General features: G+C 46.3%; 1 protein-coding gene and 1 pseudogene across 2 annotated transcripts; one reads left to right on the top strand and one right to left on the bottom strand.

Annotated features, from left to right (window-relative positions):
* Nucleotides 1-1,504: 1,504 nt before the first annotated feature.
* On the top strand, nt 1,505-2,638 carry LOC123117537 (phosphatidylglycerophosphate phosphatase PTPMT2). The gene has a single exon (XM_044538271.1). It carries the CDS (start codon nt 1,576-1,578, stop codon nt 2,479-2,481), a length of 906 nt encoding a protein of 301 aa, XP_044394206.1. The 5' UTR covers nt 1,505-1,575; the 3' UTR covers nt 2,482-2,638.
* A 1,909-nt stretch (nt 2,639-4,547) lies between these two features.
* On the bottom strand, nt 4,548-19,780 carry LOC123114068 (uncharacterized; annotated as a pseudogene). The gene is made up of 7 exons (XR_006456391.1): nt 19,307-19,780; nt 16,643-17,331; nt 15,871-16,027; nt 14,031-14,149; nt 12,916-13,021; nt 12,666-12,834; nt 4,548-4,994 (listed from the first exon to the last, which is right to left on the bottom strand). The product of XR_006456391.1 is annotated as an uncharacterized protein (transcript).
* Nucleotides 19,781-20,262: the final 482 nt, after the last annotated feature.

Here is a 20,262-nt window from a genome sequence, read left to right as displayed (position 1 = left end):
CTAATAGCTATTTACACATCACCATGTATCTTGTTGTTGTTTCTTTTTTCCCTTTTTTAGAAAAGGAGGATGACCCCCGGCCTCTGCATCCGGGAGATGCATACAGCCACTTTATTGATTATTCTCAAGGACCTTACAAAGTATTACAACAATGTGCCTGAATCCATCATCTTGGCAACATATGCCGCTATTCCTATCCAAAATGATGAAGGGGTGCTAGTTGGGCCACTACCCAGACCAATCACCTAAGCCTAACATCAAAAGCCGGAAGCCAAAACACATTCGGAAGCCCCAGCCGAGCCACATACCCGGTCTGGGGCACAATCAGGTCAGACGCACTCGTGTGTCATCGCCGCCATCTTCCACAGGTCCGTCTTCAGATCAAATTGAGGCTTCTACCTTGTCTGGCCACTCAGCCATCGACGTCACCACGACGCCAGACAGCTTCGTCCTCCTGCGCGAGTCCATCGCCACACATCGGACGCCGAATTTCCACTGCGCCACGCCGCCGAGATACGCCGCCATCAATGAGTAGGATGAAGCACCGCTCCTCCGAGACCGGCAGGGCTGCTGAAGACCAATCCGCCGCCAAGTAAACAAAGCATCACATCCACCCCAAGCTCACCACGAACGACACCCCCAAGAAGGTGACGACGCCCGAAGCACCGCTGTCGCTTGATCCAGCAAGGATTTGGGCTTTCGTCCGGCATACGAGCTGGGTGGAAGGAAGAGGGGAAGGAGGCAACCTGGACGGCGCCTACAAGAAGGGTTCGGCACCCTCGGGCGTCGCCGCCGTCGTGACCAGCACTGCTAGCCTCGGATTTCTCTGGAACCACCTCCCACCTCCAGCCCCCAAACAGGTACAACTCCGGCGACAAAGGCCGCCCAAAGCAGGACCATCGAAGGCAGCCCTGGTTGAAGTAGATGGAGGCCTTCAGATCTGGATCGGGCGCCGCCGAGATGCCCGCACCATAGCCGCCACCAGCCGCCGCCTCGCCGCCCCCGCGGCCGAGGAAGAACGGCCAGCACCAACAAGCACCGCTCAAGCCAAAGAAGTCTCGCCGGAAGGGCCGCCGCCCCAGATCCAAAGAGCCACGCTCACCCATCTCCGAAGAGATGAGCGGCTCGCGCGAAGCCAGCCGCTCCAGCCACCGCAACGAGCACCACTCCGAGGCCCCACCCCAGACCGACCCCCTCCTATATTTGTTCGATGTAATTCTGACCGTTGATGGTTTTGTTAATTCAAAGTCGGGCTCTCTTCAACTTCCGTTTTTAAAAAAAAAGATCGTGTGGTAGATGAGCACGCGACGTCTTTTTTGTTGCCCCTGTATGCGCGTGACGATTAACTGTTTCATAAAAAAAAAACTTTGCCATGGTTTACACGTTGGGACAGATCGCTTTGATACAGTCCATTACAGATACGAAGACGTGCAGGAGCAGGTCTCGGAGATTAAACGGGATACAAGTTACGTGCCTTATATTGATCCCGTGGAGCAGATTTTCCGAGGGTTCCGATCGACCGCAGCGGATTGCATCGAGACATCGACTTCGACGAACACTTCGTCACGATCAGAGATGCGCTCCGACGAGCACACGTTCGGCCCCGCCGGAGTGGGGCTGCAGCACCTTCACGGGCACGTCGATAACCCCGACGGAGTGGAGCTGCAGCTCCTTCGCGGGCACTTCTTCTTGGACGACGACGACGGCAGCGCTAGGTTCGCGGACGAGAAAGCCTCGGCAGAGTCATTGTCGGCGACGGCTCTGGACGCGGCGAAGCGGGCGGCGGTGGGAGTGGGCGCGCGGGTGCTCTTCTACCCGAAGCTGGCCTACAAGCTGGTGGCCGGCCGGCCGGCTCGGGGCAAAGCCTCGGAGGAGTCGTCGTCATCGTCATCGTCATTGGCGACGACTCTAGACGCGGCCAAGCACGCGGCGGTGGGCGTGGGCGCGCGGGCGCTCTTCTACCCGACGCTCGCCTACAGCCTGGCCCGGGACCGCCTCTCGTCCGACTTCCACTGGTGGGACCGCATCGACGGCACCAACATCCTGCTCGGCGCCGTCCCGTTCCCGAGCGACGTGCCGGCCCTCCACGCCGACGGCGTCCGCGCCGTCGTCACGCTCACCGAGCCCTACGAGCGGCTCGTGCCCAAGTCACTGTACGTTAAACACAAGATCGAGAACCTGGTGCTGCCAACCACGGACTACCTCTACGCGCCGTCGCAGAAGGACCTCCGCGAAGCCACGGCGTTCATCCGCGGCGTCGCGGAGAAAGGGGAATCGGCGTACGTGCACTGCAAGGCCGGGCGCGCGCGCAGCGCCACGGTGGTGATGTGCTACCTGGTGAGGTACAAGGGGATGACGGCGGAGGAGGCGAAAGCACACGTGGAGAGGTGCCGGCCCAGGGTGTCGCTGGCTCCGGCGCAGTGGCAGGCGGTCCAGGACTTCGAGGACTTCTGCCGGCGGCCGGCCGGTGGCTCGGAGTGAAGCCAACTGCTCCAACTCTGCGGATGGATCACGCGAGCACGACGCTAGCTAGGTTTTGTGTATATAGCTTCCACAGGTGCTGGACGTGAGCATCAATGTTCGAACACTGTTCCGTTATTCCTAATAAAGTATAATGTACTAAACTACTCAGTGATTTTTTGCCAGGTGTACGATATTATTTCAGGGCCCTCTTTGAATTTCCACAAATTTTGGACGATCTAATCTTTTGGAATTTTTCCTATGTTTATTGTTTGATTTGCAAGTTAATCTTCCCCAAGAAGTTCATTGCACTACATTTAGAGAAGAAGAAAAATCCACTCAAACATCTTGCAAAGAATTCTTTTACTTTTCCATTGCTTAATCAAACACGCTTTGGTACAAAACAAACTAGAGGCTAACGTGCGCTGCCGCACTGTTCTTCACTCACGGGAAGGGGATAATTACATAATTGATTGACTCTTTCTTCCAAACAAGTTATTGCAGTCGGTTGCATCATTTTGGTTTTAGTTATGCTATGGCGGTGTTTTTCCTCATTAATTTGTATATCGTGTTGGGCTGTTGTTGGAGATGAATTTTTCAAGCCTAGAAGAAGCAGTATTTGTTTAGAGAAGAGTTAACTTGTTCGGTGCATGTTGTAATGTCCTTGCATGTTTCTGCTTCCGAGTCGGCCGGTGGTGATTATCGTGAGCCAGTTGGAAGCTCTTATTCCATGGAAGTGCTCCTATAACTCACATGGACCGGCCAACGAAAATCTCACTCGCTCAGCTCAGCTCAACTCCATTCTCCGCTTACTCAGATTTTTTTTGTGTTCGCTTAGAAAAAAAGGCAATCAAAAATGGATTTAAAATTTTAATTGAAAAATATAATTTTTTTAGAAATATTCATGACAATGTTCGGGAATTTCAAAAAAGGGTTGCAAATTTTAAAAATAAATTGCATACTTAAAAATGTTCATGAACTTTAAAAGATTATAATAAATCATGAATTCCAAAAATATTTGTGGATTTTTTAAATCGTTTTTAAATGTTCTTTTACTTTTAACGAAATAGCCATGTATTAAATAGTAAAAGATAAAAGAAAGAAAAACAAGCACAAAAATAAAAAATAGTAAAAAGAAAAAAGAAAAATAATGAAAACCAATAGAAAAACACAAAAAAGAAACAAAAACAAAAACCAAGTAATATCTTCTCAAAACTGGAAAAATCAGCCTGTTCATTACGGCTTGGTGTGTGTTACTCTCAACCGCGACGCAAACCCTTGCAAAAGGGGCCCATAATAACCTGACAGCTCCCGACGCGCTAGAAGGCTTCTAATGTAGGGGAGCTTAGTAGAAGATCCCAATATTGTGTTTTTGGATTTTGCAATCCTGTGAATCAAAGAGGCCCTCTAGTGCAGGTATACATAGCGCTATTTAGGATTTTTTTAGAAGAGGAAAAGAAGATATGGTTGGGGCCTTACGTACACAGTGTCGGCCCGTTGGTCAAGGTGTCCATTGGGCCAAGTTTGAGTTGCATACTAGAACACGTCACCATCTAAAGGAAACTTTAGGGGTTGGTCGTGCTGCTTGGTTAGGCCAACCCGGTGATATCTTATTCGTCCCTGTAAACGTTATGACGATTTAATAAAAGCTTTGTGAGATTGCCTCAAAAAAAAGTCTAAAGGAAAAAAGTTACTCAAAAAATCTAAAAAAAACACCGCGCGACTTCAGTGCCAGCTCCAATGAGAGGTTGCATCCGCTCTGGGCCGGCATGAATGCGAAATTGGCACTCTGGAGCGGGCACTGACCGGCATGCATTTGCGGTGACCGCTTCACGTGGAAGAGGGCTCGGGCACAGGAGAGGTTTTCGGGTGGGTCCAAGGTGTCTGGCGTGTACATGGCAGTGGACTGGATGCCCGCAAAAAGACAGCCAGCATACAACATTTCTGTATTTGAGGATCCAAAACCAGAATGCAGGTTATTTACCCACATGGCCATGTGGGTAAATAACCTGCATTCTGGTTACAGTATTTGAGGATCCAAAACCAGAATGCAGGTTATTTACCCACATGGCCACCAACACATAATCTTGTTCAAATCATGGAGACATGCAAATTCAAACTGAGCAATGTCAAAGTCTACACACATCTTCTGTCCTCAAAATGCTGTAACCCAGCATTGTATATCAGATTTACAGATATGGAAGTCTGTACCGCATTCATGTTATCAGCCAGAATCACTTTCAAGAGGAAACATGTTCTAGGTGACCAAATACAAATATGGTAGAAAAACAAACACGAAATTGCAAGAGTCGGTGCTCCGTATGTTCCTTTCATGTTTCACCGGCCCAGAAGTGCGACACGGTCCTTCTGGATGACATGGGCTAGGTTGAGGTCAAAGAGCTCACACCGGATTGGCATCTCCATCTCGTAGAACGGGTTCTTCAAAACAAACTCTGTGTACAGCTCATATATCGTTTTCAGCAGGATTTCCATATTTTGAGTGCCTGTCTCGCATACAACGAAAAATTTCGTCCCTGGGGCATGCCAAGCAACCAGCCAGGTCAGTAACTAGACATAGACAATGCCAAGGCATAAAATGACACAGTTAACAGTTAAAGAAACCAATCCACAGTTTATGGGCATAGTTAGGCCATGCTGATTTCAAACAAGATTCATACCATTTACTAGTATCAACACAAGCTGACAAAAGAGAGAAAAACTGAAGGGCGTCACCATACTTCCAATTTTAGAATATCTACTTTCTCATATTGATCATCATTTTTAATACTCCCTCCGTTCACTTTTATAAGTCGTTTCAGACAAGTGAAATTGAGCTGTTTTGCACAATGTCTGAAATGTCTACAAAGCCTTATAAAAGTGAACAGAGGGAGTACTATACCACTTTCCAAAGTCTTGGATCACTACCTAGATCAAATTCCAACCAAATAAAATTAACAAAATAACAGGATAAATTAGCACTGGGTATAGGCCCCATATTCACTTTTGCATTCGAATAAATTGGTAGTCCCTCCGATCCATATCAATTGTCACTGCTTTAGTACAACTTTATACCAAAGCAGCCACAGTTAATATGGATCGGAGGGAGTAACATAACCCAACAGCCAGCACTTCCATTTTTTTGGCAGTAAATATAAACTACCACACTTATTCACTGGTGCATGTCCTAGTCCTACAGAACACAGTGCCGTGTGCTGCGGTTGCTGAGGATACAAAGACCAGGAATAGGGCACTCGGCCTCACCTATCAGACAGCAAGGACTAATCCTTATCATGCAACGGATGGTATATAGTGTAAAATTATTTCTGGCTATTTAATTGCTTCATCATATGGGTTATGCTGCCCCTTCGGCAGGAATGGTGCTTAAGCCCCTAAGAAACTAATTCCCATCAGAAGGAAATTTATTGAAGGGGTGCCCACGCCAATGGCAAACAGTCACACAACAGAGTTCAGTGGGCAAAGCTACTAGCGTCATTATTATGATTGAAGCATCAAAATAACAGTACATAAGTGATATATTGATGTGTACCAAGGAAGGAAGTTTTATACTTATGTGTCAAACTCTTTTCATGACCTAGCAACTAAAGTAGCTAGCACAAGGAGGCCCTGCAGTACTTTCTGTTGAAGGAACATACAACAAATTTCACACACACACACACACATATATATATATATATATATATATATATATATATAAAGAAACTCTATTAGACACCCAGGGCACCCTGGTCCATCCACCGAGTCATATTTTTCCTTTAGGCCCGATCGCACCAGCGCAGTGTGCCTCAACCGCTAACCCCATGAGCGAGGTAAATTTCGTTCAGTATGGACGTAATTTCTCCTTTTTTTACTAGGTCTGATCCCCATGGCAGTTTCGACAGCAGTTCGGGGGCGGGCAGCTTGATTGTGCGTGTGTAGCAGCGGTTGTTCATGGTGGTTCGGTGAGTGGTCGCTGGGCACGACGGCGTGGTGGCCGTCAGCTTGGACTGCCGTCGGTTCAAGAGCCGGTCGACGACGAGGATCAATCTTCGGGGAGCTCCCTAAGCCCGCTCAAAATTGGCATCTTCCCCGGAGGTGGACGCCACCTCCAGTCGGCGGTGACCCTACAGAAGAGGAGAAGGCTACGACCTCATGCTCGTAGCCTCCATATGGATCGCTCCAAGCAGCCCAACTTCTTCCCCATGGACGTCTTCATTGACGCGAGCGCCAAGATCCCTCCCCACCATGTCGACCCTCATCATATGGAGTTGTGGTCTGTGTGGCCCCTGCTGTGAGATAGCCCTTGGAGCCAGGCGAGACAGGATTCAGATCCCTTTTCGGAGGTGAGATAGCCCTGCCATCACTCATATGTCATTGCATATTTTTAGAAATCAATCTAGCACGTCTGCTCCCTCCATAATTTCTTTGAATTTGTACCAGACTGTTTTGCTCACAACCTGTTTGACAGAATACCTACAAGAGCCAATCATCCATCTCCACAAATATCCCTGGGGTCCTCCCATCAATCTTAATTTGACTCCCATTTTTTGCAGATTAGTTTGTTTGCATATTTATTTTTGTACTAGTATTGATCAAGTACGTTTTTTATTCCGCGAATCAGCAACAGGGTGCAAACATATTTGTTTCTTGCGATTGGTTACAGAAGCCTAATTAACTATATTCACCTTTTAGCAGTAATACAGCTACTTGGTTATTTCCTACTTCCTTTTAGTGATTATCACTCCGACAGGTGGATGCACACATATAATAGGTGTGTCATGGCTGTATTTTGCCAGTGACTATTGGAAAGTAATCTCCTTTATATGATTATATTTTTTGGTTTAATTTGTACTTAGATGGCTAACCAACAAAGGCAGGAGATTCCAGAGACAGATTTGAGGTCGGTGCCTCACGAAGGCATGCTCCTTGCCGGGAGAGGCAGGGGCATCCTTTCTTGGTCTGCAGCTTTCACCTCTGTTGCTTCAGGTGAGCCCTGATTTCTCATCCTCTCATTTCTTTTTTAACCTCCTATAACTCCAGCAATGTCCTTATTTGTTTGATCTATTTGTATTTCAAAAATATGATTAGGATTCCACTATCTGGTTAATTCGTAGAACTACTGAACTATATATTCATTTCTGTTTTGTGTTCATGCCTTGCTTGTTGAATTGCTTACTTGGAGGTTTATTTGATTTATACATAGCGGCACAAGTGGAGCAGGAGCTGCAATGGATTTTGTACTATGGTACTTGTGTACTTCAATCAGCGCAAATTACTCTTTATATTTTAGTTGCATTTATTGCACGATCTAGAAGAGAAGCTTCGATTTTGGCAATAGACGCTGGAGAAAGTTGTTGCTAGTTTTGGAGGTTTATATGTGATAGTTCTCATGTTCTATGTGTGAGCAGCAGTACAAGTGAGTTAACATGTTTATGAGTTTATCACATGATTTTCTCAAACAGAAAAGTAGCTTCCTGATGAATCAGATGTACTTCTGTGTGGTGCTTCAGCTGACTCGTCGCTTGTCAGGCCTGTCGTGGATAATCGGTACATGGTAGGAAGAACAATGGCAAAACGAGGACGGACTGAAGGCAGCGGATTCCGTGTTGGTCGGAGGGGAAGACGTTGTCTTTATCTAAGTGCCTCCTGCAACCATCTCCTTGTAGCCTCAGATAATGACTTCAGGTAGGGCAGACCAAGTGACATAACTGTAACTGTGATAATCATTTTAGTAATCTTATTTGATGACATTTACTTCTGAAGGGATATGTTCCTCAGCTATTCATATTAATGTTTCTTACCGTCGTCGGCTAAAATTTCACATTCAAACTGAACTTGTTATTGCAGAAGTTAGGACGAGATTTTGTTGTTGTTGAATAGTAGCTTCTATTTTTTTTCATTTATTTGTTGTGTCTGGTACCTACCATATGGTTTCTGGGAAGAAGTATCCTCCATATCCCAGTAACACTTTGACTTTCTTGGTGGTCGTCTCGTCGTTCTCCCTTGCAGATGGAGATGGCCGTATAAATGGCATGCCCCAATGTTTCACCGACCTCAAGCAGGGAGCCACCATTACCTTGTGTTTTGGTTACCATAATCAAACCCTTTTTTACCCATTTAAATTAGTTGGCTCGATTTCGTTGCTAATTGAGTTTGATTGGCAGTATATACCCCAGTGTCTTTGTTGTTCTGTTTTATAATCTAATTGCCAGGATGTTTGCTATATTTTTAGTATGTAGATCGTAGGGACATTACTGTAGTACAAATGTCTTCTGTACAGGTTATGCAGTCAACACATTTTCTGTCTTTCGCCCTGTTTGTTTGCTGAAGCTCGTGCTCATGTTGTAATTGTGGCATGTAATTAGTCCCTGATCCATGTGTGTGACCGGAAAGGTTGGGCATAACTACATTGTTAGGGAGCAGATGAAGAGTATTAACTTCAGGATCAGAGCTGAAGGTCTCTCCATTAGCAAAATTACAGTGTGTGATCTGTCTGTTTGCAAGTATACTGATGTAATTTCACATATTGCCCCAACTTTTGGGGAATCCTTATCAACTGAATGCATTTTAGCATTGAGAATGGAGCCACTCATCTGTATTGCCGCTATAACCGCGCAACATGCATCCCTTTGATATGAAATTTTTGACAAGAAACTTGTTGGCATTAACTTTGATTTTGCCATATTTACTAGTAACATTTATTCAATCTCAACAAGTTGTTGCCCCTTGGAGAAGAATATTCTACTAGCTTTCGACTGTCTGATTGAACTACCAAAAACAAGGGATGTCTTTTTTTTACAAGGCGAGGTGGGTCTTTTATTTTGCAAGAGACCTGGTATGTTAGTAGGAGACCTGGTATAAAATACGCCCAATATCAGGAACACCGTCTCTATGTGTATTGAGCAGACCTGAAATATAATAGTAGTATTATACTAACATAAGCGGGTCCAGTTTTTTGTAAGATGAACTTCCTGACCCATGGACGTAAACTACATTTCTAGCTTTATAAGTCCAAGCTAGCTGTCATTTTGGAAAAGGTGTCTATCGATTTGTAATCAATCCATTCCGTAAGTGCACGGGCATAACCTATCTGACCTACCTGCATCAACGGCTGGAGGCACATCGTGGAGTCAAGGCAAGCATGCTGATCCATGACCGTAACTGTGTGAGGTAAATTTACATTGTCGCTTTTGTGTTGGCTGTGATGGGCGCTGGTCTGGTTCGCCACCTCTTCGCCATAAAATTACCTCACGATACTTCGTGCGGGTCTGCTTTCTTGTCCATGCCGTAAGTTTACTTCGCATGCTTTGGATTAGTGTGGCGTAGGGGTGTACTGGGGTGAGGAATAAGAATTCCTCACCCAGGGTGACAAATAGCGCGACCCTATATATATATATATATATATATACCCCCCAAAAAACAAATATCACATATACCCGCCAGGATCAAGTCCAGAGCAGATGCAATTAGATTGATCAGTTGAGTTCTTCTACTGCTTATAGTTTTGTGGGTTAGACACAAGGATTACGAGTCGACGAGTCATTCCGAGGTTGAGACTCATAGACTAATCGGACTAGTCTTAGACTAGTGCTAGACTAGTCGACATAGTACTGTAGTACTCAACTACTAATACCTAGTAGCAGTATGTAGTAAACTGTACAGCACATTACAGTATATACACAATAAAACCAGCAGTGCTAGTCAACACTTGTCAGGCCCAGCCCAGCTCAGCACCGTGCAGCACGCCCCCCACCCACCAGCTGGCCCATTTGGCCCAAGTGGCCAGCCTACTTAGTCCCCCAACCACTGGAACCCTAGCTCTCGATCTACCCAATCGCCGCCGCCAGCGCCATCACGCACGAAGCACGCGCGCACGCGACCCGCGCCTCCTGCCGCCTTCCGCCGGCCTCGGCCGCTGCCGCCGGCGAGCCCGCCGACCATCGCCATGCCTCCTCCTTTCCTCTCCCCCCTCTCTCTCTTCCTCCTCTCTCGTCTCAAGGCCGCGCGCGCCTACGGGTCACGGCCATGGCCGCCGCCTGAGCACGAGCTCCGGCCGGCTGCGCCATCCGCCGTCCCAGCGGTGGGTGGCGGCAGCGGTGGCAGGCCAGTGGGTGCTGGCGGCACCTCGTCCCAGCTGAGGCAGCTCTCTCTGGAGCAAGCCTGGAATTTTTTTTTTGAGTCGAACGACTCAAGATGCACGACTAGTCCAGACTAGTCGTCGGTTAGTCCTTCGACGGCTCGACTCGTATTTGTAGTCTACAAGAGAAAAGGAGTCGACAGCTGGAGTGCGACTCGTAGACTAGTCGAGCGACTAGTCTAGACTAGTCGTTCGACTCGTAATCCATGGTTAGACATCTACTCTAGCATGACGTGGATAGAAATAAACTTTTAAGTCATTGACAAATCAGATGATATGAGCTGAGTTATGTTAGTACCTCTGTTTTTAAGGCGTCTGTGAAGCATCGCTTAGGCGACGCCTTAGCATCGGGGCGCCCTCCGATGGCAAGGCGTCGAACCTGCCTTACACATCGTCGTAAAGCGTCCGCTTTAGATCCTAGGGCGTCTGAATCGTCCGCCTAGGCGCGTAGAGCGGCGCCTTGGGCCAGATCGGACGCCATGGGCTGCTTCCAGGCGGGAAAGAGTGGCCCACGCGGGAAGCTTTCGCGGGCTTTCGCTGGAAATATTGGGCTCGCGCGCGAGTGCGAACAGGTATAAGGCGAAGGGCGAGACAGAGAGGATCGAACCAATCGTCCAATCTACCCGATATGGTTTCCTTCTCTCCTCTCTGACCTTTGGCGGCGGCTCCTTCCTCTACAGCTCCGATCTGTGCCTCTCCTCGCGGGGCTCAGCTCTCCCTCCAACTCTGGCGCAACAGCAAGGTGTGGCTCCCGTTCTCATCTCACTTCTACCCCGGCCTCCTCTTAATTTTCTTCTACCCCTCCTAGTACTCTGTTTCTTCCTGCATTGTAGGTAGATCTGTAGATGTGCTTGGCTACTTGCCTGCTCCTCCTCTGCATCTGTTTGCTCGCAAATCTGGTTCTCCATCCACAAGGCAGCAACCCCACCATCGCTTCTCTCTTTTCCCATGCTTGTCTGCTTGCTCTAGTGATTTGGCTCTTCTCTCTTTGACGGTTGATTGGGTCTTTTCTCAGTGTTGCCGCAGCAGCGAGGTGTCCCTGCTCTGATGGATGCTAGGAGAAGAGCTACATCAGATGATCCAGTTTGGAAGTATGGGTTCTGGCCAGATTTAGAGAGGAAAGATTTACTCCAGTGTACATTGTGTGGCAAGATAATCCATGCTGGAGTGAGAAGGCTGAAGCAGCACCTTTCTGGGGGTTGTAGTGATGCAGATATGTGTCCCGAGGCATCTATGGAGATTAGGATAGAGATGCGCAAATCCTTAAACACTAGAAAGTTTAAAGCTATGGAGTGATATATTGATGAGAAGGATGAAGCTGAAGTTCAAAGGTGCCGTTCTGTCATATACAGAAGATGATTTGAGGCCTATGATTTGGCAACAACTAATTATGTTACTGTTAGTTGTTAAATTTCCTAAATGGCTGCCATCTGTTATATATGTATGTACAATTTATGATGTCAATGCTAGTAGTTAAATCTCCTAATTGGCTGCCATCTATTATATATGTATGTGTCTAAGGCGTCGCCTCGCCTTATGCCTTACCGCTTAGGCAGTGAGGCGCCCCCCCAGCGCCTCGCCTCGCCTTACCGCCTTAAAAACATAGGTTAGTACATAACATTTAATGAACATCATTCACCAAGGAAATGGTTATGGCCTACAAGTCCAATGAATGACAGGTTTTGCTTCTCCTAGATGGTAAATAAAAGAGCAACATAAAGTTACCGAACTCAATGACACCACTTAAGTTAATATGCACGTGTTGTGCTCAAAACACAACTTCTGCAGATAATGGAGAATACACATGTGTTGTTAATCATTTGTATTTTCATGAGATTATTTTCAAACATTTAGCGAAGGTCGCAGACAAATTTCTGCAAGTTTAAGGGATCATTTGTGAATTAGTAAATGAAAGTAAAACCACAGCTTGTACTGCTTAACTTGCCAAGATCCACTACTAAAGCATTATTCGCTACAACCCAAAAGGTACAGAAACCCACTAGTATAAGCGTGTAGTGAGGATTTATCATTATCAAGCACGTTTGCACACAACTTAAGGGGAAGTGAAGACCTGTGAGGGACTGGAAGCAATGGAGGTCGAAGTTGTGGGCTTGTAAGAGGTCAATGCCAGTACAGCCTGTGGTAGGGGACAGCTGCTGCGAGATTGCGTGCATCGAGTGCCAGAGACTCGCGAGGCGCAAACTGTCGTTGGTGTCCATTCTCCCAGCTGAGCCATAGTCCTGGGGAGATGCGCATGTTGTTCAGACTCTATCTCTAGATCTCTACAGAGTAGAAGAGGAAGAGAAGTACAAAGAAGATACCTTGTAGTATATAAGGCCACCAGACTTGTTGATGATGAAAAGGCTGTAGATTGCAACTGTCCCCATGGCCACAGGAGAAGGCTGAGCAGAATTAACAGCTAAATTCCTGTATCAGATGTAGATAGAAAGATATACATCAGATCGACAAATGAAAGTTCGGTACGTGTAGAAATAATATAGGACTAACCAAGGAACTGGCCACCTAACTTGTTCGGAACTGAAATTGTTCATACAGATAACTTTAACTTGGATATCATAGCGATACAAAAGCTACAAATAAAGAAATGCTAACTACACTGCCTTATGTACAACCTACTTATACGATTGTTGATATCCAGTGAAATGCATAATCCGTCGTTCAAGCTGATGCCATATATTTGATTTGGTCATGCACAATTAAGAGTGGAACGTCGATCTGATCCAAACTACTACATGTAAACTAAGTGAGGCTGTGTTTGGTTCAGCTGTGGATTCTGAAAAGGCTGCTGTGGAACTTCCAGCTGTGGAAAAGCTGGAAGGTGTTTGGTTGAGAGAAGTGTGAAATTGAGATTTGGCTGTGAATTGTCTGTAATGCCTCTGGGGCCTGAGTGAATATGTTTATATGAAAATTGACCATAAAGCAGTGATCTGTACATTGGTCAATTTTACCAGGAAGATGTTAACAACATAACAATAACAGGAAGAAACAGATTATCTTACAAGCCTCCTAAGCTGTACGCTTCCACATTTCTAATGGCCATGTACGCTGTCATCACTGTCAATTATTTTCATACAAACATTTCCACAAACACCTTCCAAGCAAACTCCATTACGCAATATAATCTCGCAATATTCAGCACATAGGAAATAATCATCGCGTTTCCATACACAACATCCACTGCAAACATATATAATCATACAAGAGGATCACTGCCTGCAGTGTTTTTTAGAGGACATACACAGCAATTCATATACTGCACAAAATTTATAGGACATACACAGCAATTCATATACTGCACAAAATTTATAGGACATACACTGCAATTAGGACAACATAGAGGCGGCGCGGCTTGCAGCGAGCCAGCAGATCCGGCCGATGCAGGGAGAGGGGGGAGGAAGGGGGGAGGAGGGAGTACCTGGGCCGGCAGACGAGCGCTGCTCCGGGGGGCGGCGGCGCGGACTGGAGGTTCGCCGGAGGGACGGCTGCGGCGGAGAACCCTGGCTCCTTCGTTCGTGCGGGAGCGCGGCCCCTCCTCTGTTCGTACCATACCCCAAAATCAAGTTAATAATGAAGGATTCAGGTAAGGGGGGAGATGGGCGGAGGATGAGGGCAGGAGCAGCCCCTGCTCTCCCATACGCGCCCGCGGACGAGAGCGAGAGAGGGGTGGGAACAAGGGGGCGACGAGGAGCTGTACCTTCGCAGCGGCGAGGAGGCACGATGGCGACGCGGGCGGCGGCGAGATCCAAAGGCGTCGGAGAGACGGAGACGAGCGAGGAAGTTTTTTCTTACTCTTTGAGCGAACAGCCGCGACTCAAGCCGGTGTACAGGCAGGCCTACAAGGGGGGCGACGCCCGAATGATTTCGTAATGGACGGGCCCATTAACTCGTACTACTATTTAATATTTTTTGTTAAAAAATGAAAATCAACTAAATAACGAAAAACAAAATTGCATATAGAAAATATAAATATTCACATACATGCATGTACACGTTCATATATATATATATATATATATATGAATACAATGTCCATCTCATATTCCAAAAATATTCATGCACATGAAACTTTTAAAATGTGTTTGAAAAAAATGTCCATTCTCAATTTTGAGAACTGGGTGTCACCCTGCTAGGCTCGCAAGGAGGGAGCTAGCCCACCCGCGCTCGAGGCCTGGGGAGATGCGCATAGTGCTTGGAGACTTCTTCTATAAAAATTATGCCTCCAAAGGCTAGTCCTGGATGGTCTGTTTTTTAAAAAATGTATTTGAAAAAAAAATGAGAATGGTTGTTTTCATATGTTAGAAAATATATTCATGTGATTTTGAAAAAGGGACGTGCTACGCGTCGGCTGACTGGTCATTTAAAATGATTCGCCGCCTTTGAACCGTCAGATTTCGCAGAGTCAGATTTCGCATAATCTAACGCCTAGCATCGTCCTTCACTTTAGCAACATAGGTTGTGTTGCCGTTTTTTCTGCAAAATGTTGCAAAAGATCTTTGTAATATAGGTTCTGTTGCAGAATTTTTCACAGCAGAGATTACGTTGCAGAATTTTTTTTTTTTGCCCGCATCATCACACCGTTGTGTTGTCACTGCAACACTCCCCATGTTTCCGATACATGGGCGATGTTGCAGAATCTTATGACTTTTGGTGCGTGGAACTGATCCACCACATGGTTGGCTCTCGACTCGACGGACGTGAGACGTAGAATCGGCCAGATGATTCTAATCATTTTCCTTTGAAAAAGGTGTTCACGTGTTTTCTCGCCTAGGAAAGGAAAGCAAAAAAAAAAGAGTGGAAATGAAACCGAAAAAAAAAGTAAAAGAACAAGGAAAAAAGTTTGTGTAGACTGCTAGTTATCTGACTGTTTGTATTCATCAATCACCAGAGAAGAAATAAACACACCACTATCACTAATCTACAAGTCCACAGTACTGAAGAAACCCTAGATGAGAATCATATCATGATCCAAACTCAAGCATGTATGTGACATTCCCCAAAAATCCGTAATTTTTTTTTTGAAACAGACAAAAAAACCGTAATTATAAGACCAACAGAACAACCCACATCTGCAGATTTAAGTTTCAGGACAAACCAAAAGAATACCTAAATGCATTTCTGGACAGGCTCTATGCCCACTCCCCATATATCACCTCCCTTCTCTCCTTTGTGCCATGCACATTACATCAACAACAAATAAAAAATGAAGCGAACTCATGAACACATGTTTACATCAAATGTTGTGGTGACGGTGAAACCTGCTTAGGATGCCCATCACCGGTAACTATGGTAAGAATCTCATACTTATACGACCGCTGGTGATCTGCGACTGCATGGGTCCGGATATCAGTCTTGATCCACTGCAAACTCTTATCACATCAACCTGCTTTCTCAAGTTTCCTAATTCTTCTTCTACTGCAGTAAAACTGTTAATTCCTCTTCCACTGCAACAAAACTGTTAATTCTTCTTCCACTGCAACGTAACTGTTGGCCCACCCGTCGAATTCCTCTGACTCTTCTACTTCTTGCACCTGTCAAAGGAGGTGATTCTAAGTTAGCTAAATTACCACACTAGCAAAGAGCAATGGTAAATATTCGGTAGCTAAATGGGAATAGAGTGGACATGGATTATTTCTTGACTTTCAAAGTAGACTAGTGCCTGATTTCTTTCCATAACAAACTCTCCAACAACAAAGAAATGCATAAGTAATTAATGTGTACATGCCGACAGGATTGTGCAAAAAAAATGCAGGTAATTATTTCAGAAGACAGTAATGGAATAGTAATTTAGCACTTCCAAGACCCCTTTGACTCGGTATTTGCTCAAGCATTGTGACAAATGGTAACATCTGAGAGAGTGGTGACAAGCATATGTTGCAGAGAGTAAAATGATTTTCACCAGAGACACCCCTTCGACTTCTTACTAATTGCTCAAGCATTGTGCGAAATGATAACATCCGAGATAGTAATAACAGGCATATGTTGCAGAAAGTAAAAAAGATCTTCAGAAGCATCATGTAATGTTAATACCTTGTGGAAGAGGATCCAGAGCTTTTTTTACTTTTCTTTCGAGGATGTTGTTCATTCTCGTCATCCTCTTGATCACTCTTTTCATCACTCGTATCAACAGCTTCGTCCTTTTTATGCTCTGCCCTGGTCAAGCTTGCCAATCTTCTGGGAAGAAAAACATTGTAGTAATACTTCGCCAAATCCTTTGTTTCCTTCTGTCCGAGCTCCTTCAAGGCAATCCCCATGAATTTCTGATGTTTATTCTGAGGAATCAACTTGTCAACTTTTTCAAGTTTCCTTTTGAAAACTGTGGTCCATTGCTCTCCAACTTGCTCACCCATTGCATCTAGCCCACAGTTTTTGAAAGCTTCCTCACCCAACTGATCCTTGATCCAGCTCCTTGCCTTCTTTACGTGAACTCGTACACAGTCCTCAGATCCAGGACAAGAACACTTACACTTGTCTACCAATCTTTTCCTCTTCTTCTCTGATTTGTTAGTTGCTGAGATATCCATGTTTAGTGGATAGACAACTGTGCCCAGTTTTGGTAAGGTTGCAGCTTTGTAATCATCAGTATATTCCACAGATGGAGCATTTTTCCACTCAGGGACAGAAGCTTGATGCTCGACAGGATCTGTTCTAACACTTTTCAGCGGATAACTAGATAAGTAGCTGATCTTACAATTTACCCTCTCAGAACTCCTACTTTCCTGGCAACATGGAGAAGTGAATTAGACAGACTCGAGCAACAGTGTTTTGCTCAGTATATGATCAGATCAAAGAAAATTGGTTTTATAACTCAAGAAACGTTTAATAAATAGAAAAGCATATTGCAAGACAAGCGATAGCAGTGCCAGATATTCTTGAGTGGCATTTGATTGTCTTTTAATCCCGCACCAGGTAATTTCATGCGGCAAATTTTGTTGGAATTATTGACTTATTAGAAGGGTGTCATAGTGCCAAGTCAGCAGGACTAGGACAATCAGCATCTCTCGGCATAAAGACATGATTTAGCATGATTAAACCATAATAATCTAATCTTGGATAACCCTAGGACGACAAGTCCCATCTATTTTTCAAGCATGTTAAGTGCACAACCATAAATAAGCTCTTATGACTAACACCTGAAAGGAGGATATGATGTGACTGATTAATCCTTAAATGCAGCAACATCCATGATCTTTCAGCTGGATTGCTAATGTCAGAATTAATGAATGTGCATATTTCTGACCTGCCAAATCTGAACTACCATGGGCATTCAAGAACCACGATCTACTCTGATGTGAACAGAGCATTTGATTGAGATAGAAATCAAGTTTAGAAGGCCATAATATATTTTGATCAAATTGAGTTGGTGTCATGGGTAGTACATGCACACCAAACAGACGACTGAGACATGTCCCCCCAGTCTAAGTTGCTTAGCACCGTTTATCTAAATGCATCGATAGTTAAAAGATAACAGGCCACAAAAGCGGATCACCCCTATAGCTGGCCCCTGAGAGCAGCTAGATCCAAAAATTCAAACCTGCATTTCTCACAGAAACAAAAGCATATGCCCGTGTGGAATCAGCTCGAAGGACCCAACAGATTCCACTGACATCGTTCCATCTTTTACACAGATGTGTCACCACTCCTGCCAGTTTTTTCGCTTAAGCGCCAAATAATATAAAGTCACCCATATTCACGCGTCAAAAATCTACAGACAGATGGCCCAACTCCCGCGTGAAAACACAGCATAAGAACATGATGACACCACCCTGTCAAAAGCATGCACCCCGACTAAGATAATCTGAAACAAAAGTACGACATAAACACAGCCTGGTAAATGTATCCAGCGAACCAAACATCGATCCCGGTACATATCCTACGGCAGCGCACAGGTTTGTAGGTACCAACCGATGCAGCATGTCTACTATGATAATTTGATATACATATGTGTTTTTTGTACATTCATCATCACAATAGAATCTGGAATTTAGACACAAGATAAATAGCAGAGAAAATATAGCAAATGGTGAAGCAATTTTAAAAAAAATGCAGCAGAGATTAAAAGGGGTGACATCAATTCAACATTTCATCTCATCAAAGCACACCAGTTACCAGTCTAGCACAAATCTGAGCTAATAACTAGTATTAATAGAATAGAATAAGATCCCATCTTGAAAGTAGTAACTGCATGTCCAGCTTAGTCATAAAGGCACCATGAACTTCGCCCCTAAGTGGCATCAGAGTATCAGAGAGACCAAGCTCTGGGGAGACTGGCAATAAATGAATGAAGAGACACGCCAATTCCTACCTAATTCTTGGACCATGGCGACTAGTAACGGGGTGCCGTATCTAGTACAGAGAATCCTTACACGCAAGAAATGGGTGACCATCGCATCGCACAGGCAAATCCTAGCAGCCGTAAATTCGCACAGGCAAACACAAGAGCAGGTAATCCCGCGTCGTAGCAAGAGCAAACGCGTGCAATCGTTGGCGCAAGACCCACGCTAATCACCACAAACAGCGACAGATCAAAGATCACCGAGTGCCGAGGCGGCACCATCGGCGGCGAGCCCCGAGTAAGGCCCCACTCCAATCACACCCCGGTGCACCGAGGACACGGACGCCGCGAACCAAAAAACCCCATTCCGCACGCACCAACAGGACGAATTCGCGCCGCCGCTTGGCGAGAGGCCTCACCTGCGGGTACGGGTAGCCGTCGTCGTCGTCCGGGACGCGGGCGTAGCGCGCGCGGCGCGCCGCGAGGAGCACCTCCCGCATCCGCCCCACGTCGCCGAGGCCGCGCCCGCGGCCCCGCGCCGCCCACAACGCCCCCGCGGCCGCGCGCCGCGCCGTCCGCACCGCGCCGACCGCGGCCTCCCGCGCCGCGACCGAGGCCCGGGTCTCGCGGGTCGGCAGCGAGGGCGGCCCCCCGTCGTCGCCGTCGCCGCGCCTGCGCTTCCTCGACGCCGACAGCGGGGTACGCGGCGGGGGCGAGATCCTGCCGCCGACGGAGCCGGTGTACGGGAGGTCGGATCCGGCCATCGGGGGCGCGGCGCTTCGCCGGCGAGGTGTTTGCGGGAATGCCCCCGCGGCGTGGGCGGGGGTTTTTGGCGCCTGGGGTTGGGTTGGTACCGCAGTGCAGCCGCTCTGCTCTCAAGGGTTTGTTCCGTTGGGGCACGTGAGGAAGGCAACCCCCTCTCTCACTTTCAAGATGGGAAACTTGGCATGTCACTTTAGAGTTTAGAATGTATGCTTGCCAAAAATTAGATCTAAAGAGCAAAGTAACCATGATGGCCTTCCTTCAAACAAAAGAAGATCTAAAGAGTAAAGTAGCCTTTAATCACTGTTTGACCCCCCAAAAAAAAAATCTTGTTTATGGTTTGAGTATGGCAAACGATTCCAGACGACTGGGCGGCCGAGTTTTGCGCCGGTCGCCTCGTCACGCGGCGGAAATAAACCAATCCAAAGACGACACGTGCTCTTGCGGGTACAACCTTATCTCTTTCCTTTCTTGCCTTCGTCTTCCATATCTCGCACGGTGCATTTTTTCCCCATCTTACACGGGAGAGCTCCTCCGCTGCCGCGGCTCGCGTCCAACCTTCTCCCTATCATGGCCAGCGGAGCCATTGCTAAGTGGCCGGCCCAAATTTGTG

This window comes from Triticum aestivum, chromosome 5B, assembly GCF_018294505.1.
Source record: "Triticum aestivum cultivar Chinese Spring chromosome 5B, IWGSC CS RefSeq v2.1, whole genome shotgun sequence".
NCBI lineage: Eukaryota > Viridiplantae > Streptophyta > Magnoliopsida > Poales > Poaceae > Triticum > Triticum aestivum.
Note: the sequence above shows the minus strand (reverse complement) of the source record. Positions and strands in the feature narration are given on the sequence as shown.

Coding starts and splice junctions, on each gene's coding strand:
- LOC123117537 (XM_044538271.1), top strand. CDS start 1,576: ATGCGCTCCGACGAGCACACGTTCGGCCCCGCCGGAGTGGGGCTGCAG.